At 36.8% G+C, this 26,004-nt stretch overlaps 3 protein-coding genes across 30 annotated transcripts in view; 2 read left to right on the top strand and 1 right to left on the bottom strand.

Annotated features, from left to right (window-relative positions):
- The window catches only part of CEP290 (centrosomal protein 290), an 88,954-nt gene extending 73,216 nt beyond the window's left edge, over positions 1-15,738 (top strand). Inside the window, exons 47-56 of the mRNA XM_081592053.1 lie at positions 229-363; positions 1,896-1,982; positions 2,679-2,843; positions 3,349-3,471; positions 4,672-4,844; positions 8,435-8,576; positions 9,789-9,862; positions 10,430-10,524; positions 13,650-13,729; positions 14,628-15,738. Coding sequence (XP_081448179.1) covers positions 229-363; positions 1,896-1,982; positions 2,679-2,843; positions 3,349-3,471; positions 4,672-4,844; positions 8,435-8,576; positions 9,789-9,862; positions 10,430-10,524; positions 13,650-13,729; positions 14,628-14,858 — 1,305 coding nt within the window. The 3' untranslated portion in view covers positions 14,859-15,738. The remainder of the gene's footprint in view (positions 1-228; positions 364-1,895; positions 1,983-2,678; positions 2,844-3,348; positions 3,472-4,671; positions 4,845-8,434; positions 8,577-9,788; positions 9,863-10,429; positions 10,525-13,649; positions 13,730-14,627) is intronic.
- RLIG1 (RNA 5'-phosphate and 3'-OH ligase 1) lies at positions 11,264-25,858 on the bottom strand. 7 transcript variants are annotated; one of them, XR_014082541.1, is made up of 9 exons: positions 24,865-25,109; positions 23,693-23,810; positions 20,851-20,946; positions 20,064-20,180; positions 18,313-18,510; positions 17,151-17,320; positions 15,742-15,836; positions 12,724-12,795; positions 11,264-11,611 (listed from the first exon to the last, which is right to left on the bottom strand). XR_014082541.1 is itself a non-coding variant. In XM_081592115.1 (8 exons), exons 1-8 carry the CDS (start codon positions 24,952-24,954, stop codon positions 11,572-11,574), a joined length of 924 nt encoding a protein of 307 aa, XP_081448241.1. In that variant the 5' UTR covers positions 24,955-25,109; the 3' UTR covers positions 11,264-11,571. The 7 variants fall into 7 exon arrangements, 5 of the variants coding, with proteins under 5 accessions (XP_081448241.1, XP_081448243.1, XP_081448242.1 ...); XR_014082542.1 differs by having other exon boundaries at positions 24,709-24,969; XM_081592115.1 differs by lacking the exon at positions 12,724-12,795.
- Positions 25,168-26,004, top strand: part of C4H12orf50 (chromosome 4 C12orf50 homolog) — a 34,353-nt gene continuing 33,516 nt past the window's right edge. For 13 of the 22 annotated variants that reach the window (XM_081592110.1, XM_081592105.1, XM_081592094.1 and 10 more), the window contains exon 1: positions 25,168-25,257. The gene's annotated coding sequence lies outside the window, so the exon portion shown is untranslated. Of the gene's footprint in view, positions 25,262-25,786; positions 25,905-26,004 lie in introns of all 22 variants that reach the window. The other 9 variants (XM_081592092.1, XM_081592076.1, XM_081592065.1 and 6 more) reach the window with 3 other exon arrangements.

Below are 26,004 nucleotides of genomic sequence, written 5' to 3'. Positions count from 1 at the left end.
TGTGGACATCATAAATCATACTGACTTTGTTTGCTGTATTAATTTCCACAGACTGATTCCCTTTTGTGAGTCTGTTTGTTAATGGGTGTTCTCTCTAGAGCTCTCCAATCTTCTCATTCTTTTGAGGAACAGTGTTCCCTTTTAGCATAGTGTTTTCTTATCCAGTGTGTCTTATGCAGCTTTTATTTGCTACACTTTAAAAATGCTCCTAACTTCATTTTCCTGAAGACTTCAGGAATAGATTCAGATGATCATTATCAAAGAGAACAGGAGCTCCAGAGGGAAAACTTGAAGTTGTCATCCGAAAATATTGAACTTAAATTTCAGCTTGAACAAGCAAATAAAGATTTGCCAAGATTAAAGGTAAATTTAATATTTTTTATTATAGTTAGAAAATCTAATGCCTGAAAACCTTTTTCTCCCTACTTAATTGTTATGTTTACCATGTTAGCTTATGAAGAAGCCAGAAACTCATATTCATAAAATATGGTAGTGTTTATACTTTCTACATTCACTCATGTAACAGTTATTTGTTGAGGGCCTTCTTTGTAGCAGGTACTCTTCTATGTGCTTGGAAACAGCCATCAGAAAAATTCTTGTACTTGTAGAGCTTATATTCCAGCAGGAAGGCTCATAATAGGTAAGCAAGTCAGTATATTGTATGTCAGCTGATGTTAAATGCTAAGAAGAAAAAGCACGGTGTGTGTGTGTGTGTGTGTGTGTGTGTGTAAAAAGCACGGTGTGTGTGTGTGTGTGTGTGTGTAAAAAGCACGGTGTGTGTGTGTGTGTGTTGGATAGGGGTATAGTTGACCCTTGAACTAGGAGGGTCCATTTATATGGGGATATTTTTCAATAGTAAATACTGCTGTTTTACCTGATCCATGGTTGGTTGAATCCACGAAGGCAGAGAAACTGCAGATATAGAGGACTGACTATAAGTTATACCTCCACACTGTTCAGCAGTCAACTGTATATGGGATTACTCTTTAAAATAGAGTAGTAAGGGGAGGCCTTATTAATAAAATGATATTTTAGCAGAGAACTAGGGGACAGGTAAGGAAGTGGGTCATACAGATACTAGTAAAAAAATTCCAGACAACAGAAGTGGCAAGTTCAAATGCTGTGTGTGTGGCAAGATGATAGTTGGTGTGTTTAATTAGCAGTTACCACATTTCAAAAATTTGAATAAAAAAGTAATAAAATATTAGGGTAGCTCTTAAAATATAAAGTCTTTAAAAAATGTTTAGGATAATTCTCTGTTAGAAATTTTACTTTATTTTGGTATTTATAATAAATTTATTTTTGGTTTTTGAAATCTTATCCTATTTGTTGGAGTCTTTTTCTCAACTGGCTGTTTCATTTCTGTTTTTTTAACAGAATATTAGCAACATGTTAATTCCACTGGTAATAGTATAATTAACCTATGTCCTACTTCTTATTCTGGTTTTTACACTGTTAGAACCAGTGTCAGAAGAGCAATTGTTTATTTCTTTGTACCATGTGGATATGGTTCTACATATGTAATTTATGGGACAGTTAAAATCAGCAGTTCTGAACTCAAATTTATTATTGTATACTAAGGCAATAATGATGGACAGGGAGGCCTGGTGTGCTGCAGTCCATGGGGTCGCAAAGAGTCGGACACGACTGAGCGACTTAACTGAATTGAAGGCAATAATGTAGGAAATATATATTTAAATCCATATATAAAATCTCTTGTATTAGTACACTTTACTTCAACATATGTCACAGTTCAAAATCCTCTCATTGGTAGGAAGATCCACTTGTTTACTTAAGGTATACAGTTGAAGAGACTGGTAGTTCAGATGAATGGTTTGCCTTTCCTTATCAGTGACTACAGCTGTGTTAAATTGTTATCTGTCTTAATATTCTAGAATCAGGTAAGAGACTTGAAGGAAATGTGTGAATTTCTGAAGAAAGAAAAAGCAGAAGTAGAGCGGAAACTTGGCCACGTTAGAGGGGTGAGTATGTGCGAGTATGCCATGTGTTTGTTTTGGCTTCAGAAGGGGTAAGCTGGAAGTGAGAATAAAAGGTTGGATATGTCATAGCAGTATTTTTTTTTTTTCATAGCAGTATTGATAGGCCTTTACTAGAGCCTCTGGTTTCAGTTTTATTCTGCGGCATGTACAGTGTAAAACATCACTAAGCTTTCTGTTTCAAGTTAATAAATTTCATCATCTATCACATCTTACACACTTTTTATTCCACTTGGACTCTATACCATCTCTTTTTTCTTTGCATCTCCCTCCACACCTTGAAAACATTTAACTTCCAGGAATCTTCCTTCTATTCATTGAGGTAACTACTAACTGGTTCTTAGTCTGATTCTAACATTTTGTAACTACTTTTTATGATAGTCATGGCACCTTCTTAGTTATAATGCTATAATATACTAATTTTGGGTTTAAACTGTTACTTATTAGCTGCATGACTTTAGGAATATCAAATTTCTTTCAGTGTTGATTTTCTTGTATGTAAAGTGAAGATTGTAATTCCTCTTTCATAAGGTTATTATAATGAGTTGAAGTAATACAAACTTTGGCTTCAAATGTTAAGAATCAACAATGAGTTTAATAATAAACCTCTTGTATTCTTGGTACTTTATATTGTACTTTGTAAAATATTTGATTAAATAAAAAGTTAACATTTTTTCCTAGTCTGGTAGAAGTGGAAAGACAATCCCAGAACTAGAAAAAACCATTGGTTTAATGAAAAAAGTAGTTGAAAAAGTCCAAAGGGAAAATGAACAGCTGAAAAAAGCATCAGGAATATTGACCAGTGAAAAAATGGCTAATATTGAGATGGAAAATGAAAAGTTGAAGGTAATATTCTTAATGCCATTTGTACAGAATGTTATACTGATACAATTATTAATTTTTAAGGACAGTTTTAAATATAGTATATAAAGTGGCTTTAATGGATGAATATTTTACACGTGGAAAAAAATATTGGAAACAATGATTAAAGTGTTACAGTGGCATCATGTGGTCATCTTACTATTTCCAGATGATTGGTTCTCACTCTGGCAACATAAAATAATTAACTGTGTCTATTTTCAAAAATACAGTTGCCTAAGCCCCCAATTTTGAGATTGATCAGTTATTTGGGGATTGGTCCCACCACTGGTATTGTTTCTTTTTAAGTCATCAACTCATTCTATGCCAAGATTGGAAACCTCTGCTCTAGATGACCAGTATTAAAGGGAAGAATTTAATTCTAATTGTGTCAAATATGATCTCTAAAACTACGCTGAACTAAGTTTTATGAGTTTATGGGATCATCATTTATTTCCTCGTTTTGATAATGTAGAGTTTTTTAAATTACTAGGCTGAATTAGAAAAACTCAAAGTTCATCTTGGACGTCAGTTGAGCATGCACTATGAATCCAAAACCAAAGGCACAGAGAAAATTGTTGCTGAAAATGACAGACTTCGTAAAGAACTTAAAAAAGTATGACTTTCATTATTGACTATACTTATTTTATGTTAATACGTTTTGGGAAAACTGGATGAAAAAGTTGATGAGTGTCTATTCAGAATAGATATTAAGAGATTTAGGAATTGTGTTTTATGCCCACCATCCTTTCATAGTGAGGAACACTGAAAACAAAAAATTAATAAATTAATAGGCAGTATAATGTAGAAGCTGGGCTTCCCAGGTGGTACAGGGGTAAAGCACTCACCTGCCAATGCAGGAGACAGGGTTCAGTCCCTGGATTGGGAAGATCCCCTGCAGGAGGAAATGGCAACCCACCCCAGTATTCTTGCCTGGGAAATCCCATGGCCAGAGGAGCCTGGCGGGCTATAATCCAGGGGGTGGCAGAAGAGTCGGACATGACTGAGCACACATGCGCACATAATGTAGAAGCCACACAGCCGGGATCAATTTTTAGCTTCATTACTTAACTCTGGGAATGAGGGCAATCTACTATTCCTTCTCCTCTCAGTTTCCTCATCTATAAAACTGGGACTATTAAGTGTATCTATTTCACAGAGCTGCTACAGGGTTTAAATGAGTTAATATTTATGCACGTGTCTTAGAATTACACTTGATGTACAAGACAGTATATGAAACTATTTTGTTAAACAGTAAGATGCCTTTCTATTTAAGAGACAGAATATATTCCTTGCCTCAGACAAATGTGTCATTCTTTATATGGATGATCCAGTGAATTAATTGAAATTAATATTTTTAAACTAGTTACAATGGAATCTCAGTGCATTTTGAGGCCAGAGTGATGCTGTACTTTGAATGTAGATGTTTAATAGTGGAAATAATCTGTGGTACTTACACATAGTTTATACTTACAGTTATGTCTCAGGTATTAAAGAGTCAAAACATCTTTTTTTAAAAATCTAAAGACATAAACTATTCCATTTTCTGTAACATAACAAATATGACAGAGTAACTCTGGAGTAAAATATTGTAAATGTATTTTTATAACCTCATTTACATGCTCTGTTGTAATTATGATGACCACATTGCTGTTTTAAAGTTTAAAAAATACTGGGTTTTTCTTGGACTTTTAATCAGCATTTAGAACTTCAGGTTATTTTTCTTTCTAGTTTGTAGTGACAATTTTGAATATATTACATTCATGAGAACAGTATTACCTTTTGGCATAATATACTAATTAGCTTTTAATGATAGGAAACTGAAGCTGCAGAGAAATTACGGATAGCTAGGAATAATTTGGAGATATTAAATGAGAAGATGACAATTCAACTAGAAGAGAGTGGTAAGAGATTACAGCTGGCAGAGAGTAGAGGTCCACAGCTTGAAGGTGCTGACAGCAAGAGCTGGAAATCAATTGTTGTTACAAGGTAGGAACAAGCAGCTTAACATTTGCAGTTTTATCAGTTCTAATTCTGCCATTATTGTTTTTAAAGAATATGACACTATTCTAATTCACTTAGTTCTTTTGTGAAGAACTGTTGGGTAGTTTGTTTTAACATGATCCTTACTCTTTCTTCCTTAAGAGATTTAACTAATTGGGGTGTCAGGGCATGGATCAGAGCAGAGCTGGGGCTGGGCTGAGGGTGTTGGAGCCCAGCAAGTTTCCTGAAGCTACTGTCAACCATGAGCCCAGACTGATGGTGCCCAACTTGTCCTGCGTTTCTCTGTGCTGCGTTCATTTTCCACCCCAAGTATGAGCCAGGCACAATGGAGCCGTCTTGTCACAAGCTGTGGCATACCAGAGTAGGCTGTGCTGCAGTTTGGAGTTATGTTCTGGGCAGCCTGGTCTTCAAATACCTTCAGCAGATGAATTCAGCAGTTTTAGTGTCTTTCAGCCTCTACTTTCTGGCACTTGATTTTCTCCCACCCCTTGAGCCTTTTCTACAAGTATGTGTGATTCCTGCCTGTCAGATAAACTTTGTGGCTATGAAAGAGGTTCAGGCTATAATTCACTGGCGGGCTATAATCCAGGGGGTGGCAGAAGAGTCGGACATGACTGAGCACACATGCACACATAAAGTAGAAGCCACACAGCCGGGATCAATTTTTAGCTTCATTAGTTCTTAATTCTGGGAATGAGGGCAATAGGAATTCACTAGCAAATATTTGTATGTTCATTGTCACTAGCACTAGGGATGGTTCATTGTGACTGGAGTCACTAAAAGGCTTTGGTGTCATTCTCATTTCAACCTTAAGCAACTACTTCAAGGAGAATATATAGAAGTGGAGACCAATGAGATCCTGCCCACGTCCTTCCCTGTAACATCATCCTGAATGAAGTTGTGTTTTTTACATCTGCTGACCCCATTTCAGAAGGCAGACTCATCTTTATCTTACCATAGTTCTAGAGTTCCTTCTGTCTGTGCATCTAAGTATCCCCTTGGATGTCTACCTGCTGTTTAGAATGGACTGGATGTGGGTTTGCGGTCACCGTCACTACAGCTGGGATGGGAACCTTAGCACTGTGAGGCTACAGCGGGTCTCAGAGACGGCCTGCTGCACTGCACTTGCCCCCGTCAGACAACTCTGAGGAGGAAGGTTTCACAGGTAGACTAGAGGGACCAGGTGGCCAGACAGTCCTGAAGAAGGGTCCCTTTCTAACATCATAATGAGAGTACTCAGAATATACTCTTCCTCCCACCCCATAGCTGTTTCTTGATTCTGTCAGAGGAATAATGTGAGGGCTGAGTGAAATGATATATGTGATGGTATAAAGGGGAGAAGGAGTCTCTCCTTTTGTCTGCTTGGACTCCAGCAGAGGCTCTCAACCAGCAGGCCTATCAATTGGTTTCTTGGTTGGTCTTTTATTTCCTGCTACAATCATGTAGGGACCGAAAGAATTCTGAGTTGCTTTGAGATGTATTTATCCAGCAGGTTATTTTCTCAGTACCTGCTACATGCTAGACTCTGCTTTATGTTAGATGTATTTCTAAAAGGCCTACTTTAACTAGGTTTCTTCAGAAAGCCAGGTAGCTTCTGGGGCTTGTTGTTGTTTAGTCACTGAGTTGTGTCTGACTCTTTTGCAACTCCATAGACTGTAGCCCACCAGGCAAGAATTTCCCAGATGAGAATACTGGAGTGGGTAGCCGCTTCCTCCTCCAGGGGATCTTCCTGATCCAGAGTTCAAACTTGTGTCTCCTGCATTGGCAGGCAGATTCCTTACCATTTAGCCACTATGGGAGCCATTCCATGCTTAGAAGTACCTTGGACTGGCAAATAGAGGCCTGGGGTGGGGGGGTCAGTGTGCCTCAGTTTCCTCCCCAGCAACTGACTTTTTATAAGATCTGAAAACGTAGGGGATTTCCCTGGTGGCTCAGACAGTCAAGAATCCACCTGTAATGCAGGAAACCAGGGTTCGATCCCTGAGTCGGGAAGATCCCCTGGAGAAGGAAATGGCAACCCACTCCAGTATTCTTGCCTGGAGAATCCCAGGGACAGAGGAGCCTGGTGGGCTACAGTCCATGGGATCACAGAGTTGGACACGACTGAGCGACTGACATACACATTTCTCACTATGACCTTAAGTAAATTACAGTTCTTCTGTGAGTTGAAGTTTTTTTTCAAATCTGTGGAAATGATAAATCCCGTCCTTTCTAAAAAGGGCTCTGTGAAGCTGCACACACACAAAAAATTACGAATGTGAAAAGGATTTATAAACATTTAAGCAGGGTAATGAGAGACCTTTTAGATCATTTCTGTGTTTTTAATCTGAAAACTGTTAAGGTAACTGAGCATAGAGTAGGCCTTCAATAAACACTTTTCAAAAAAACATATCTTGACAGAAGGCTAATTCTGGTCTGTAGCCTCATATATCCCTAAATCCACCTTAAAAATGGCTCAAATCTGCAGCTGGGATTAGACACCCAGGTCAGTGATTTATCTTTTGGTATCCATGACACATTATGCTTATACTGAAATCTTTATAGTTGCTCTATTATTTACTCAATAAACTAATGACATATATTCTGTGTCTTGCTTTATAATACCAACTGCTGAGACAGTCCAGGGTGATGCAAGAGCTGTTTTAGACAGGGTGGTCAGAGAAGGCCTCTTTTTAACTGGATGGCATTAGAGCTAGGAATTAAATGAAGTGCAGGAAGGAGTGCACTTCAGGTATTTCACCACTTTGACAGTTTTTGTTAACAGCGTTGCCTTCTAAGTTTCTAAGGGTTATCAAATACTCTTTGATGATAATTACATTACTTTGATTTAATATTGAAATAATAATTTTTCTTCCTTGTCCTGTCCTTAACCTAATTTTGTTGCCAAAGTGTTTCTTCCTTTTCTTTTCTCTGGAGAAATTTGAATGTTATGAACATTGTCTCTTTTAAGATGGAATATGCTTGTGGAAACCGTTTTCGCTCAATGTTTCAGAAATTTCTTTTGGGGTCTTTGTTTTTCTTTGAACTATTGATCATTTCCTGAAAGGTTACCAATCTAGTCAGATATGCTGTTTTTCTTATTCCTACTTTTACACATTCTGTTCCCTCTCCCAGGTGTGTTGTACTGGTTTTGTTTTAACTGGATTAACTCAAGTGTGTGTGTGTGTGTGTGTATGTGAGAGAGAGAGAGAAAGAGAGAGAAATGCTTTAGTTATTCCTAAGAATATCCAGCAATATACAGTTTTATATTCTTATGAATTTAACTTCTATTTTTTAGTTTTGTGACTGAAAAAGGTATTAATTTTAACCTTTTACAGTGGTCAGATTCATCAGGCTCCATCCTTGTTTATAACCTTGGGAAACACCTAAATCCTCAATTTAATTGGCCTGTTAATTAAGGGGTATTTCTCCCTTGCTGTCATGTAATGCTAAATAAATATGTAAGAGAAGATTTGACCAGATGAACCAGTATAATAAGATATCCTTTATTTTTAATGCAGTAATTTGCAGTGGCTTTTAAATCAGTAAGAAATTATTTTCCATGTCTACACCATTTTTTCCCTTTATACTTTTAGAATGTATGAAACCAAGTTGAAAGAATTAGAAACTGATATTGCCAAAAAAACTAAAAGCCTTACTGATCTTAAACAGCTTGTAAGACAAGCAACAGAGAGGGAACAGAGAGTTAAGAAATATACGGCAGACCTTGAGCAACAGGCAAGTAATGTCCTTGTTTCACCTTCTGTGTGTGTGTGTGTGTTTTCAGTCGCTCACTCATGTCCGACTCTTTATGGTCCCTTGGACTGTAGCACTCCAGGCTCCTCTGTCCATGGGATTTCCCAGGCAAGAATACTGGAGCGGGTTGCCATTTCCTAGTCCAGGGGATCTTCCCAGCCCAGGGATCGAAACTGTCTCTTGTCTCCTGCATTGTAGGCGGATTCTTTACCACTAGCGTAACCTGGGAAGCCCTAAGTGAAAATCGCTCAGTCGTGTCTGACACTTTGCAACTCCACAGACTACACAGTCCGTGGAATTCTCCAGGCCAGGATACTGGAGTGGGTAGCCTATCTCTTCGCCAGCAGATCTTACTGACCCAGGATTCAAACCAGGGTCTCCTGCATTGCAGGCAGATTCTCTACCAACTGAGATATCAGGGAAGCCCTATCCCTGACATATTTTCCACGTATTTACCAAGTAGTCCTTTTAAAGTATAAAGCACATCATAGCAGTCCATCCTTAGAATCTTCCAATGGTTCCCATACCCTAGAATAAAATCCTGAAGTTCTTTTCATAGCCTGCAAGGACCTATGTGATCTGGCATCTAGTTTCCTCTCTAGCCTCATTTTTACTTTCTCTGGCACTCAGTGTTCTAGCCACATTTTAACTTCTTTCAATCCTTGGAACAAACCAAACTCATTTGGTTTACTCAGGGCCCTGCTTTTGTTTCCCTTGTTTAGAATACTATTTGCCCAAATATTCCTATGCCTCACTCCCCACTTTCATGTCTCTCCTTAAATGCAGGCTCCTCAGACCCTCCCAATCCCCACACTGCATTCCATTCACTCTCTGTGCTCTTACTCTGTTATTTTTCTCAATAGGCTCCTCCATCTTGAAATGTAAACCGATTACATCACATGCTCATTGTCTTCCCCCACTAACATCGAGAGAATCACAGGAACATGCAGGAAGGGATTTTGCCTGTTTTTTCCACTGCTGTATCCAGTGGGCCTAGGACAGTGCCGGGCATGCAGTAGTTCTTCAGTAAATAATTGCTGAATGAATAGTGGGTCAATTCACCACAGATGTGTAATCATACATACTTTTGCAAGTTCAAATTCTAAAATTATGTGTTATTGCAAGTACGGATCTTTATAAAACTCCATATTTCCATGTCAAACTTTGTCTTCTAACTTTCCATTGTGCACAAAGATTGAGATTCTCAAACATGTTCCTGAAGGTGATGAGACAGAGCAAGGCCTTCAGCGGGAGCTTCGAGTTCTTAGGTATATTATTTGTTCATATGACTACTTTTTTAAAAATTATTTTTTAATACAACCAGGTTTGCTGTATCTAGAGAGTTAAGATTTTTCACCCTTGCTGCCTAATTGGTTTATCAGCCTTATTTCACCCTTCTAATACCAGTCACTCTTTTATATAATAGATGGTATAAAAAGGATAAACTAGGTCCTAATATAGGTGTCGTCTGTAGTATAAACTTTCTTAATAGCAGAGAATATATTAAACCTTAGCTTCCAAAGGCAAGTATTAATGGAATGAGAAAAAAAAATTCTTTACTTCCAAGGGTCTGTGTAGCATACTCTTGTGAGGCTCTTCCCTCCAAAACTACTCTTGAAAATGACATAAAATTTTAAGAAAAACATGGATTTTGAATCTGTAATTTACGTTTGAGAATGGTAGCACTGCAGTAGTAGAAGTAGATGGACAAATGTTTACCTTTATAGATATTAGCAAGTTCTAAGCACTGTGTATCACAGAGTTAAAGAAATGCTCAGACCTATTTTGTGGTACAGTGTATTTTTTTTTTTTAACACATTATCACTGTGTTCTAGATTAGCTAATAGTCAGCTGGAAAAAGAAAAAGAAGAATTAATCCATCGGATAGAAATTAACAAAGACCAAAATGGACCTGAAAGTACCATATCTGGTAATGTATTTTTTAACATAATCATAGCATGTTACCTAACACAAGTTTTTGAATTAGGATTTGCCTTGTTTCCAGATTTAACTGTCTTCCTAAAAAATCAAATCCTAATGTAAGTTTTTAGAGCTATCTTTCCTCCACATAGCAGTATTCCCATTGGGCCCTTTATTTCTAATACTGAGTAGCAAGTATTCAAACCTTTTTCCTTGTGCCCCTTCTGGATGTTACACATTTATCATCACACAATGCTAAGTAATAAATACTAGGTCTGTTGCTTCCAGTTTCTCAGTATTGGCCCTGTGAAGCCCATTTAACATTTTCTTCTAAATGTTATTTTCATCTTGTTATTAATTTAAAAACTATGTGTGTATAAGCAAACATTGCCTATATCCTTTCTTTTTTCCTTTTACAAAGTGAAGTCTAACCTTCTAGTCTCTATTTGCATTCAGAAGTGGTTACTAATCATTTTGCTATTCTAGTGTACATAGGTAATGTATTAATAAGCAATTGGTAGCTCAGAGGTGAAGAATCTGCCTGCAATGCAGAAGACCTGGGCTGAATCCCTGGGTTGGGAAGATCCCCTGGAGAAGGGAATGGCAACCCACTCCAGTATTCTTGCCTGGAGAATTCCATGGACAGAAGAGCCTGGCGGGCTACAGTTCATGGGGTTGCAAAGAGTCGGACATGACTGAGCAACTCACACACAGACACACACGTAATGTATATACATGGCTACACAGTTGATCCTCATTATTTGCAGAGTCTATATTTGCATATTCACTTACTACAATTTACTTGTAATCCAACATCAGTCCTGTGTGGTACTTTTGCAGACATAAACAGAGCAGTGAGAAATTTAAGTTCTATGATCCAGTTTTCCAGATGAGATTCAACAAGGTGATGCTCTGCCATTTGTTTGAGCTGTCATACAGGGATGACCAGAGGATGGAGACAGTACTGGGGAGTGCAGCACAGGGCAAGAACCTCTGGTTCTGAGAGCAGTTGGACTGGATTTAAATCTCAGTTCTGATACCTGTAATTGGGGCAGACTCAGGAGTCTCTTGACACTTCTGATCCTTGTTTTTTCTCTCTTGTAAAACAAAATAGAACAAGTTGTTTCTAGGATGAGTTGTTTCCAGGATTTCAGATATAAAATCTATGTGAGATATATGTGTATATTTTCCCTAAGGACAGTGGTTCAAAATTCACTAATTTTTCATGTTATAGAACTTTACTGCAAATGATAAGAATCTATTGTTTGTATGCATATTGTACTAGACAGCTTGATGGAAATGCCAAATTCCGTTCCAAAGGATTTATAGTTACTTATATCTTAGCAGTTTTTTACTATTTCACATAGCTTTTCAGTATCCTATCAAGTAGCTTTTATACAAAATAGCAACAAGACCATCATGTATGAGTTGTACCAAACACTATGCTAAATGCTTTACAAGCAAGACCCTGAATTTTGAGTACTTCTGTCTCCATTTTACCTCCATTCAAAGAATTTAGTAACCTGTCCCCAAGGCTACAACAGCTAGGAAGTAGCTGAGGCAGGATGAAGCCTAAATCTATGAAACTCTAAAGTTCCTTGCCATTCTCTGCTATTGACCACTATACTGCATCACCTTTTGGTGACTAGAAGTACATGCATAAACCTCTTCTGACAATACCTCTTACAGCAGCCAGTTTTGTATACTACACCAGACACAGTATCAAAGAGCTGTTAATGCTGTTGACATTCAGCAAGTTCTCTCTTTCTAAACTTCAGCCTCCCAGGAGGGGCTTTCTGAACCCTCATAGTCTTTATCTCCTATTTAAAAATGAGGATATCAGTAAAAGATTGTTAAGGCTCAAAAATCAAATCATTTTGGAAATTTTAAAGCACTATTTAACTATAAGTGCTTATTAAGCTAACTTCTGGAAAATGCTTATATGTTATAACTGGGCTTCCCAGGTGGCACAGTGGTCAAGAATCCACCTGCCAATGCAGGAGACACAAGAGATGTGGGTTTGATCCCTGAGTCGCGAAGGTCCCTGGGAATAGGAAATGGCAACCCACTCCAGTCTTCTTGCCTGCCAAACTCCATGGACAGAGGAGCCTGGCTAGCTACAGTCCATGGGTGACAAAAAGTCAGACACAACTGAGCACACACACATATACACACACATATAATCAATTTTACTGCACTATTTCATTACCAATGTGTGTAATATATAGCATCCCACTGATTAAGACAACTCATACAGCATTTCAGTGATCAAGAATCAACTCTGTAAAAAAAAAAATCATTAGCACTTTATGCAAAGGTGAGGAAAGCTTTGAAAAGTATGAGGAAAATACTTGTCTCCAACTTAAATTAGAGGAGCATTACAAGGTCACCTTAATAAAATATGCTTCCTGTCCCATTAATGAAGATGTGTTTGCTGACCATAATTTTCTCAAAATTTAGCATTTTAAAAAATTTTACCTTTTGATGGCTGTATGACACATTATATGCAGTTTAAAGAAAATGTTTCTAGCAAAGATGGTTAATTAAAGAAAAACTCCTATTGCACATCGATTCTCTTTATAATAACTCTGGAGGAAATCAATAAATTAATGCCCTTATGCTTTCTATGTTTTCCTACCAAAACATCAGGATGTATTCATCTTTGTGTACCATCCTGCCCAGCACATTCTTCACGTAGTAATTACACAGTAAATACATCCTGATGCACAGGAAACAGCCAGAGCTGCTGGTTAACCAGAGCACTTGGCCACCTTATGGCTACAGCCCCTTCCCTAATCATATACTTATCTAACGTTGTACGTTTAGACCTAAAAAATTTTTCTTGGTTCTAGACTTTTCCTCTGCAAATAATGATTTCTTCCCTGTAAAAGATTAACCTGACTCTATACTTCTAACACCTAGCGTATGTCTCTTCTCTTTGTTTGCTATGGAATTGTAATACTTGATATAGAGGTTAGCATACAGAATTCACAGCCTGAATTATTTCAGCTATAAAAGGCCACATTTTCCAGGTTCTAGTTCCATAAGTTTCTTCTTTCTTTTCTAAAATAAATCCATTATCTTGAACTCAAGAGTGGGAAAAAGCTTAGTCTAATTTTCACTTTGTGGGGGCAGATCCTGATCAACTAAAGGAAAAGGTCAAAGATCTAGAGACACAGCTCAGAACCTCAGATATGGAAAAGCAGCATTTGAAGGTAAGTATTTAATTATATCTAATTATAGTATTATAAATGTTTCGTGAAAACAGCTGTTGAAAACTATTTTTATGATCACCATCTCTGAGTTTTAAGTATGTATCCTAAATATTCCTGGAATCACGTTTTATACTTACATTTAAACCTTGATATTATGGTTTTTATATTCATCTGACTTTATTAAAAATATTATAGAGAACTATGAAAAAATTGAGACAGAACAAATGGGATTCTTTAAAGAGTTAATTACCTTTAATTGTCACAAATATAGCTCATTATTTTAATATTTTCCTAAGTTTTGGGTCACATTGGGAATAATGTCTTTTTCTTTTTTAAATTCTTTTCAGAAATGGTTCACGTAAAGATATTTGATATGCTTTAAGACTCGAACCAGAATGAAAGAGCATAAATATGAAAATTAACTAGTGCTCACTGGCTATTCTACCTGGTCATTAAAGCTGGAATTGTTTCTTTACCAGATGCTTAACTTTAAGCCAGGCAGAAGCCATACAGTTTCCCTGATCATAAATATTTTATAACAGGTGACCACTACTCATTAAAAATTAGATGCTTGTAAAGAAAATACAAATGAAGCCTAAACCAAAGAATTGTAACCAAAATAACTTCAGTGTTGTGAATAACCAAGTTTTTTGACTGCCTCACACTGAGAACATCTTAATATTCTTTTGGGGAAAGATTAAATCCCCTCTGATTTAATAGTTGATAAATTATAGTGCCAGACTAGGACATAACTTAGAGAATAATTTGACTTCTGCCTTATATTTGACTATTCAAGTTTCTTTGGCTTTCATGTTTGTAATTCATTCTCTTTAGTTCATACCTAAAGAATGTATTTTTTTCCTCTGTATACCTTTAAAAGATAATATGTTCTTATTAGGAGGAAATAAAAAAGCTGAAAAAAGAACTGGAAAATTTTGATCCATCATTTTTTGAAGAAATTGAAGATCTGAAGTATAACTACAAAGAAGAAGTGAAAAAAAATATTCTCTTAGAAGAGAAGTTAAAAAAACTTTCTGAACAATTTGGAGTTGAATTAACTAGTCCTGTTGCTGCTTCTGAACAGTTTGAAGATGAGGAGGAAAATCCTGTTAATTTCCCCATATACTAAAAGGCCATTTCTAACTATAGTTTTATTTAACTATTTACTGACTTTGTAAGCTAAAATTCCATCTGGAAATCAAGCAAGTCTGACCTACATGATTTCCTTCCCAATACCTCATAGCTTTACTTAAATTGGAATTTTTAGTAAATAAAATTATATGAAAATTTCAACATATTAGGAAAGTGTATTTTTGAAGACTGTTAGGATAAGTTATGTCTGTCAAATAGGCAATGAGCTATGGTAAATTGGATAAGTTATGTCTGTCAAATAGGCAATGAGCTATGGTAAATTTTTATACATTTATAATGTTGTACTAAGTTTTTTAAGCATTTAAAACTGGGGTTTTATATATACTTACATATTTATATGTGTTAAGATTCTCAAATTATGTCTATATATATGTTATTAAGTTGAGCCATATGTTTTGTTAAATGTCTAGCAATTTTAAGTTCAGTTTAAACTATTTAATTTTTAAAGTAATGGTCCAAAATTGTTGGTTTGTCTTTTAAACTACCCACATACAGTGGACTGAATCCAACCTTTGTACAAGGTGGAGAGCTTATTATTATATTTTTAATTCCAGAGGTTAAAATTCATTTGCTGTTTCTAAATAAAATTTTGAATATATATTTTCAGCTGGAAAATTGATTTTCTTCAAATGCTAAAAGACATGTTACTCTATTAAGACACTGAACAATAACCTGAAACTGAGATGTTTTTACCTTACAAACATGGCAGAGTATTCAACATTGAAACAGAACAACAATGAAGCTGGTTTTTAATTGCACTTCCAGTTTATACATTAAGTATTATATCTTTGAGCCTACCAAATTTCTGATTGTCTATTTTTGAAAAATGATTAAATAAACACTTAGCATCAAAGGCATACTCATATTTGTTCAGATTCATGTTGATAATAACTGGTTTTGAATTCATATAAGTATCTGGGATCGGCCAACATAAACCAAGATGGTGGCGATGGACCTGAAAAGAAAAAAAAAAAAGTTAGCTTTAGCCTATATTATCTTTACTCACTTACAAATCTTTTGAGTGCCTACTATTTCCCAGACACTGGGAGTTATTTAAGGTTCCACTTCATCTTACCCTCTTTTTTTTTTTAATAGCTGTTTTCCTCCTGACATAGTACATACTTACTTGCTTATTGTCTATCTTCCCTGTTAGAATGTAAGCTTCATGAAGGCAGAGATGCTGTTTTGTTAAGTCTGTACTTTCAGCACCTGGAAACATTCCAGGAGCATAATCAGGGGCTCCATAAAAATGGTAATGAAATAGAGTCTGTTGCTAAATACAGAACGTAGCCAGTTGAAAAATGTGGCTAGAAGTCATTCTAACCAAAGGGTATAACATGTGATAGAATAGTGTTTTTTGCTCTGGTTGCATTTAGTTAAGAACATACCCAATGTGTGTATGTTTGAGATGGAAGTGGACAGTTCTAGAAATTTTAGCAGGTGCCAGATCATGAAAAATCTTAAATGTCACTATACAGGGGAACAGTATTCTCATTCATTTGTGAAGAAAGGACAGGACAGGCTAAGACTGCAAAATAATGCTTAGGATGGTGATAAAATAATTCAAGCATGAGTCTTGGTTTAAATTAAAATTAACAGCCAATTGGTTGGTGAGAAGTACACAGATACAATAGATGAGAATCTTTCAGAACTGATAATTAAATGTATGAAGTGATGGACAGAGGTGTTAAAAATGATTTCTAAGTTTTTGGCTTCAGTTAATTGTTTGGAGTCTGGGTTGGTCCAAACTGGATTAGTCTGGATTGGTCTGGGTTGGTCCAAACTGGATTAGTTCCAGTTTTGAACATTACAGTGTGAACCTATGTGAAATTAAATAGACAAGTGCAGGACACAGAAAGGGCAAAAAGTGTAAAATAATTCATTCTGTAGATATTAACTGTCACCTTGGCGCTCTCTTAACAAATTCTATAATCAAGCAAGTTTGAGAAATGCTTTCACGTGAAGTCATTATAGTAAAGATGATTCAGAGAACACATATGTTCAACATGAATTTCCAAGAAGGAATACGTAATATGTAGGGTCTTCCAGACGTTTTCATCACTTTAACTCTGAAGCACATCTAGAAGAACCAAAGCCCCACAGAATGCATATTGGAACACAATGTTATCATATAAAGATGGTGGCACGTGAGATGAAGAAATTACTGCATATCAGAATTACTGCAATTTGTAGAGTATTGCGGTGCCACTTCTACTTTGTTTCAGGAACATAAAATGACATAATCCTACAAATTATTTTCTGCCATTACCTTGATTAAACAGCCATCATTGCAATGCCATACTATTCCTTCAATTTTACCCTCTCTGCAGCCATCAAACCAGGACAACAGATCACTGTGCTTCAAGGTAGGTAGATTTCTTATTTGAAATGCTCCATGTGGTATAAGAAGATGTAATGGATGCTTTTTGCTTCCTAACCCTAAAATCATAAAAATTTGCCATCAGCCATACAGAAGTTTCAAGAAGAATCAGAAAATTTCTCTCTCCAAGTAAAAAAGAAGCCTCTTAAAACACTGAGGAATAAATTTACCAAAAAGTCTGATTACTTGAGGAGAAATATATCACAACTGCCTTCACTCAGAGGTTGGCACTTTATCCCACTAAGTCTAAATTCTACCTTCAAGTGCTCTATACCAGGAGCTAGCAAACTTTAACCTTCAGGCCAAATCCAGCCAAATGCCTATTTTTGTAAATTGTTTCAATGGAACACAGCCAACCCATTCATTTAAGTACTGTCTATGGTCTTTCAGAGATATGGCTCTAAAACTAAATATTTACTATGTAGCCTTTTACAGAAAAGTCCACCAACCACAGCTCCATACCAGTGGCCACAATCATTCAGTGTTTGCCAAATGGCCATGCTGTATTTGGTAACTTGCAGAGTTACTGTCTTAGCTTCTTTTCACCTGCCAATTAATCTGCTTCTGATCTCTATATTGGATTTTGTTATTACAGCTTTAATGACTTTGGGTCTGTCTTCGTCTGCCTGTCAACAATACTTCATAGTGCCCTCAGGACTTGTACTCAAATCATCATGGTATATATTCTGATGCTTGATATGATATTCATTGCTAATTCTCTTATTTATTTTACTCTTAGCTGTTATAATTAAACTAATTACCTCACCATGAATGGATAAAGATATAGGGTACACATACAGAAAATGGAACATTAGGCATAAAAAAAGAATGAAATCCTGTCAATTGTAACAACATGTATAAACCTAAAGGATATTATGCTAAGTGAAATAACAGACAAATACTATATGATTTCACTTAAAAAGGGAATCTAAAAAACAAATAACTCAAAGTTCATTAGTCACTTCTGTAGTGTGTATTTCTTTCAGTTGAACGTAGGAAGTTTTCTTTATAAATGACTACTGTAACTAAATAAGAAAAAGGCTTTACTCACCATAGGGATTTCCATTAATATTGGTTCCTATAAGCTCCAGTGTTTGTTCTAGAAGATCTGAGAGTGGCACTGCACTAATTTCCAAAAGGCCAGGATCATCAGGATGATGCCTCAGTACCAGGGCGATTTCAAACTCGTAATTTACTACAGAGGAATGCCAGCAGTACTGTTTGTTGTTTTTCTCCACTGGTACCCAACCTATCATTTAAAGAAACAAGTGGGGTTTTTTTTTTTGCATTGTTTTTCTCTGGATTAAGACTAAGGTCATTTTAATTTTTGTTGCATTTAAAGAAACAAGTGGGGTTTTTTTTTTTGCATTGTTTTACTCTGGATTAAGACTAAGGTAATTTTAATTTTTGTTGCAAATTTTCTGGATGTTCTATCACACAGGTATCATTCAACATCAGTGGAGATGTTAACAGTTTTACTACTTTGTAAATCATCCTCTCTTTTTCTAATCATAAGGTTTCTTGATTCTGCTGAGGAATTAACCTGTTTGATTATTTACTACAGAGTACCTAGAATTCTTTTAAAAGAAAATTCATATTTTCAATAGAACTGAGCACCATTCTAAGACACAGCACTAAAACCTTTTTTCAATTTTCTCTCTACTTCCTTTCCAGTTTCAGGGACAACAGACAGATGCAATTTTTCCACAATTTATTGTATTGTTCCAGTATTTATTGAACAATTTATTGATTCTACATTTATCGAATGCTATTCCCTTCCTAACTCCTGTTGCCAGATTAGGCTTCTTTGTTGTGGAGAATTCCTTACCAGAAAAAAAAATGAAATTATGGCATAAACACTATTATGACCATCACATCTTTGGTATTCATTATTCATCCAGACTACTATAATAACCTCTTTGCTAGTCTACTATTTCCAACTCCCTACCCTACTTTTATCAAAGTTCTGTTTCAAGAATTTAAATTTAGTTCTGCTGGATCACTGCTTAATAGTCATCGTTAGGATAAACTTCACAAAGTTCTTCAGATAGAATACAAAAGCCCTTTAAGATGTGACCCCATTACACATCTCCAGCCTCTACTTTTATAACCCAGTTATAAAACAGTCCAGCCACACTAAGGTGTTATTTAAAATTCCCGAAAGATGCCATGACCTCTCCCCTTTGTGGGAGTTTGCCTAAGCTAACCTCTCTTCCCTTGCCAACTAACTTCCTGCTTCTTGAGCTTCAGGATAAATGTCCACTCTCCTTAGATGACTCTACTAACCACCACAGGTTGGACTAGGAATTCTTCCTCTTTTCTCCAACTGTACCATGAGTATTATTTCCTTCTAGTTCTTAAATCATACTATTATTGGTAGACTTTTTTTCCTACTATCTACAAGATCATCAAGGATAAGGATTCTGATCTTCATTTTTATATTACTAAAATCTAAGAATACTTTGCACATTATAGGTACTTAAAATATATGCATATTGTTATCTTCAGCCTAAAAAGTAAAGGCTTAATATGATTTAATTGATCATACCATCTATCATGGCAATACTTCAAGGCTATTCCCAAACTCAATGCTTTATTAATTTTACAGACTATAGGTAGTAAACTGTCCATCTGACAAAATATTCTAAAACTGAAATGACATTCTTGATATGAAACATCTTTGGTATAAATACCATGAACCGCCATATTAAAATTATATTCTGTAATTTCCAATTGCGTGTTATCTTTTGTTCTTTTTACTAGTAAACACAAAATTGTATCTTAGAAGAGATCTAGTAATACCAGGAATGTGTCCATTTTCATCAGGCATCGGATTCCCATTTAATTGTTCTATTTCCTTCGCTGGTATCCAGCACTCTGGAACAGGTTTGAAGTCCTCCTCAACATTCCAAAAAAATTCTAAAAGAATTAAATAATCTTATGTGTGGTGATACTTTAAAAAATATAAAACACTGAACAAATTCAAAGTAGGAACAACTAATGAACCCCATCAAATCAGGTACCATATTAATTAGTCTCCATTCATTACCACCACCACACTGTGTCTACACACCACCACCACACTTCTCAGGGTTAAAGTCCTAACACTTCAAATGTTCAATTTTGAACCCACCATCTGTAACAGTAGGTTAACAGTCTAATTAAAGCAGCCAATGTTAGTGTGTATAGATTTATGGTGAATTTTTAATGCACTATGAATACAAATATATAAAGATTATATATATGAGTGAATATATAATGATACATGTATATATCTACTTATAGTTAGAGGAATTTAATGTAATAATTAAAACTATTAATAACCAAATGTGTCACTCATAGTAACTTGTATGTTTCAATAAAATTGACAAACTACAATGAAAAGTCACAGAAATGTTAGGAAACTATTTTGAAATATTTTTCAAGAATATTCTTTTACATAAAAAGATAGTTGTAATTTTTTTCTTTCCTCAAAGTGGTTAAACTGTAAAGAAGGATATAATGTATAGAACACCACAGCAAGAAATAAGACAAAAATTTCAACTTAAATCATGAATAGCTTTAATAAAAAAAAAAAGGACCCACTAACCTTTTGAGTTTTGTTTTGAATGTAGAAAATTTTTAAATCTTTTCTCAGCTAATTTGTTAGGTTTCCTATCTAGCCGAGCCCAAAGGTATGGCTGACCTAAAAAATAATAAAGAAAAAAGTTTAAGAGGCAAACAATAAAATTTAGCTTGAAAGACATTTCAGGATAACCTTTTTCAATAAATGTAGGGTCATTTCCTCTAAGAGAAACAACCCAAAAGACAAAGAGAAATATGCAGGATAACAAACAAAACAAATTTGACCCCTTCAATAAGGACATCCCACAGACATATTAGAAACTAGCAATCGCGAGAAACTGAAGCTATCTCTTTGCTAAACAGAAACATAACCAGAAATTGTATTCACACCTTCTCTAAAATGTAACTATGTTAAGTTATGCTATGAGGGTTAACCCCCCAAAAATGTGGAGCGAAGCTAAGCTGTTTTACATGGCTCTGACCCCTGGGGTCAAGGCCTGGAACACTGATCAATAGTGATGCTTTGCAATCGGGTCTGAGAAGTTTCAGGGTAGGTACCAGCGTTTTTTCTCGACAACAGTGAAACTAAGGAGTTACACTTGGTCTCAGTGAGCCTCCTAGGGGGCAGCTGCTGAGGCTGGTTACTTAGCAGGAAGATGCCTTCAGGACCAGCAAAATGTAAAAATCCCCAGCTGAGACTCCATTTCAGAGTCCCTGTTTCTGAGGTGTTCCCTGCCTACATCAGTGGTGGTCCCTAATTTTAAAAAGTTTTTCGTTCCTAGATTTATCAGGAAGGTAGGGGAGGCCTCAGGGGAGGACCATAGACGCTTTCACCAGGTCTCATCAGACCCTTTACTGTGACAGCGTCTTTGGTTGTGATGAGCATCCTTTTAATGCCCTTACTGTATCGCCTATCTTGTACCTGTAATTAACTGTGGATTTACAAGCACTGCCACTCTGGGTTCCCTAAGTTTTCTTCAGCAATCCAATTTCGTTTAACTGACACCATTATATTGATAGTAATTACACAATGTGACGCATACTTAAGTTTCTTAATATAAATTATGTGCCTGTGTGCTAAGTCGCTTTAGTTATGCTCACTCTTTGTAACCCTATGGACTGTAGTCCACCAGGCTCCTCTGTCCATGGGATTCTTCAGGCAAGAATACTGGAGTGGATTGCCTGGCCCTCCTCCAGGGAAATCTTCCTGACCCAGGGATGGAACCCACTTCTCTTATGTCTCCTACATTGGAAGGAGTGGTCTTTACCACTAGTGCTACCTGGGAAGCCCATAATATAAATATAAAATCCTAAAAAAAGCTTCCAGTTTCTTCAAATATATAAATCAGTTATTTGAAAAATTATTGATTACAGTTTGGGTAAGGCATTCTACATTACTTATTAACTATACCAATAAATAATATGAAGAACCAGATTAAAACTACAGTCATTTCTGTTGAATCAACCTTTTGTTCTTTTTAAAAATAAACATTAAAAAAATGCATCGCACACCCATTAAGATGGCTACTATCAAAAAAATAGAAAATGACAAGTGTTGGTGAGGATATGGAAAAGCTGGAACTCTTCTATACTCCTGGTAGGAATATAAATAGTGCACTCGCTACAGAATACAGTATGATAATTCCTCAAAAAAAATAAAAAAAGGATTACCATATGATCCAGCAATTCCACTTTTGGATATATACCCTAAAGACTGAAAGGAGGGATTCTAAGAGAGATTTGTGTGCCATATTCATAGCATGGCTGTTCACAACAGCTAATAGGTGGAAGCATCCCAAGAACACACTGATGGATGAACGGTATACACACACAGTTATGTGGTATACACAAACGTGTGGTCTTCATCCTTTTATAAAGGAAGGCAATTCTGACATGCACTACAACACAAATGAATCTTAAGGACAATATGCTAAGTGAAATAAGCCAGTCACAGAATGACAAATACTGTAAGACTCCATTTACAGGAGTTACCTAGAAACAAAGTGGTATGTGAGACAAGCTGGGAGGCGGAGGTATTTAAAAGGTACAAAGTTTCAGTTTTGCAAGACGAAAAGAGTTCTGGAGATGGATGGTGTTGACAGCAGCACAACAATGAGAACTGTACACACCACACTGAACTGTACACTTAAAAATGGCTAACATGGTAAATTTTATGTGTATTTCATCACAACAAAATGAAAAAAGATGCACTCCAGAAGAGATTTCCTATTATGAAGAATGTATCCAATATGCATTTAACTTTTATTTCTCTTGCTGGAATTGAGAAGTAATTTCAATATTCAGAAAAAAAAAACCCACAAAGATTATTTCTCTCTTTTCAATGCATTTTTTTCCATAACATAGTTGACAATTTTGATTTGAATTTCCACCTCTTTTAAAGTACATTAAAATGAAACAAATTAGAGACACTGACAATAGTAATAAAACAACTGAATTAGCACTGGGATCAGCAGAAATAAGAACAAGCTTCAGGGTCACATAAACCTAGGTCCTATTACCAGTTGAGCCTTCATTAATTAAATGGTCTCGAACAAATTATTTATGTTCTCTGAGCTTTGGTTTCTGTTTCAGTGAAATGGGAGAGGCTTATTGTGCAGATAGATAAAGATAACACCTAAAGCATTTATCATACTGTCTGCCCCTTAATCACTATTAAGTAAATATTATCTTCCTTTCTTCCCTCAAGAGAAAGATACAATGGTATAGTAAGTATAATGTATCAATTGTGACTTTATTATTTTCCCATGATACTTAGGTTTCCAAGGGTTTATGAAGAGCACTTCAGATATATACAGTTTAAGTGACTAAGAAAAATAAATAATATTTGTAGTACAGTTTTATTTTACCTTTGTAGTTAGTAACATAACAACATGTTCCATCCACTTTTTCTGTTGGAATTGCATTGTATATATCTGCATCTAATGCCTTGTGACTTACAGTTTCAGTTGCCAAAACTTTAAATGGCTTAAAAGAGAAAGAGAAAACTGGTTTAAGATAAACAGCCTCTATGCCTTCCACATGCTCTCACCTGGAAATTTTTAATTTCCCTAGTTCCAAGGTATGATCACCAGTTTATCCTTCAAAATATTTCTCCTGTAAAGTTATTACAAATCATCTCCTCCTCTTCTATGCTATCACAGCAATACATGTTTGTCCACCAAGATTTGTTAAGTACAGTTGACTCGACCAACACGGGTTTGAACTGCATGGGACAACTTACATGCAAATTTTTTTCCAATAGTAAATACTGCAGTACTACACACAGTTGGTTGAATTCTGGATGTAGAAGCCTTGCTACGGAGGAAACTTGAACATGAGGGCCAACCACAAGTTATACTCGGATTTTAGGAGATCGGACCCCGGATCCTGGCATTGTTCATAGGCCAACTGCATTTATATGTTTCTTTATCACCATAATGAGCTTGAAACCAGGAATCATATCCTATGCAGAGCTGTATGACTAGCTCAGGTGTTAACGTGTGTTCATTTACTTGATAATCATTTCCTAAAAGCCTCCTACGGGTTAAGCACTGTCCTCAGCACTAGGCTTGAGGTCAAAGGCACCTGCCTTCGGTGGAACACTGATTTTAAGGAAGGACACAACAGTCATAAAATGTATAATATAATGCTGAGTATGTTAAGTGCTAAGGAGAAAAACAGCCACCGTTTCAGCTTTATCAGTAGTAAACTGCGTTTTTAATTTATGATTTGTTTACTGTCAGGAAGCCAAAAGAGCATCAAGAATGGAGGAAAAAAAAGTTCCAACCAACTTCGTGATTTATTTTCACTTCTGAGAAAGACTATGCCACCGTTTTACAGTCGTTATAGTCTGTGACACTTTTATCTGAAGGAAGACCTGTACCCTAGGCCGCCGAACGAATCCTGCAGAGACCCCCGGGCTGCAGGGCGGCTCTACCGCGCCTGGAAGCGTTCGCGGGTTCAAATGCAGACCGCGCCGCGGGCAGAAGCCCACCCGCGGCCAGCCCGCAGGCCCCGCGGGCCCCGCGCGCCTTGGTACCTGATGCTCCCTTTTGGTGGAAGGCTCCTCTTTCACCTCCGTCACAAACACACACGGCATTTTCCGCTGCACCGATCCCAAGCGCCTCATGGTGGGTCCTCAAACAGTGCCAGTGGAGAGGGCCCTTCCGAACAGCGCCGGGTCCTGACCAAGGGAGCGTCCAGAGGGGTCACTCGCGTAGTCACGTCGCGAACACGCCGCGAGCTGGCCAGGCAGCCGCGCTCCCCATTTCCCCGGTTCCGAGCGTAGGACGGGGACGCACGCCCGGAAACGGCCTCCTGGCCGCGGAGCCTTCTGGGAGTTGTAGTGCGGAAGCCGAGGTACCTTCGTGTGCCCTCTCGAGAGCGTCCCTCCGGGTTCTGATGACCGTGAAAATACAAAGATCCGTTTCTGGTGTGTGTGTATTAGTAGCCGATGATATTTTTGAAAATTAAATGTTATCAAGCGATAAGTAACGAATCATTTCATGTGGCTATTTAACATCATTTTGATGAAACCGATTTGCGTGTTCCCTTTAATATGTTCCTGGGGAAAGCACTGTAGAAGCTTGGAAATATCCGGAGACATCTCAAAACGAAATGAAAAGTAATTTCCCAGGAAAAATGTTAGAAAACGCTACAATTAAAATACCTGGGGCCAAAAAAAGAAAGAAAATTACCGTTTGGATTACGCTTCATTGAAAGGCATCAGTTCAGTTCAGTCGCTCAGTTGAATCCGACTCTGCGACCCCATGGACTGCAGCACGCCAGGCCTCCCTGTCCATCACCAACTCCCTGAGTTTACTCAAACTCATTGTAAGGCATAATATGGTCGAAATTGGTTCTGGTGGTTTTTTTCCAGAGTGAGTGCAAAGTTTAGCATTAGACCAGTTCCAAACCACAGGAATACCAACAACCAGATTTCAGTCTCAATTTTTTCATAGGAATCTCACTTACCTTAAGTATGAGCTCCAACAGAATCCGAATGGCTTGAGTACTTGTCAGCAATCAACTGCAGAGCTGAAAACAGCTCTGACTTACTCCTCAAAAGAATTTCGGAGGGTAAGTAATAACAATCAATGACTGAAAAAATAAATAATTTTTTTAGTAATCGTAGCCTTTCTCACTGAAGCAAGTAGCCCAGAGTAGGGACTTTTGATTA

This window comes from Giraffa tippelskirchi, chromosome 4, assembly GCF_054371585.1.
Source record: "Giraffa tippelskirchi isolate mGirTip1 chromosome 4, T2T-mGirTip1v1.2.pri, whole genome shotgun sequence".
Classification (NCBI taxonomy): Eukaryota; Metazoa; Chordata; class Mammalia; order Artiodactyla; family Giraffidae; genus Giraffa; species Giraffa tippelskirchi.
This window is presented reverse-complemented; position numbering and strand designations above follow the sequence as displayed.

Coding starts and splice junctions, on each gene's coding strand:
- RLIG1 (XM_081592113.1), bottom strand. CDS start 24,954: ATGAGGCGCTTGGGATCGGTGCAGCGGAAAATGCCGTGTGTGTTTGTG. Junction 20,181..20,850: donor TTCAAAACAAAACTCAAAAG/GTTAGTGGGTCC, acceptor TAATTCTTTTAG/AATTTTTTTGGAATGTTGAG. Junction 18,511..20,063: donor TGAAAATGGACACATTCCTG/GTATTACTAGAT, acceptor TTTAAATGATAG/GTTGGGTACCAGTGGAGAAA.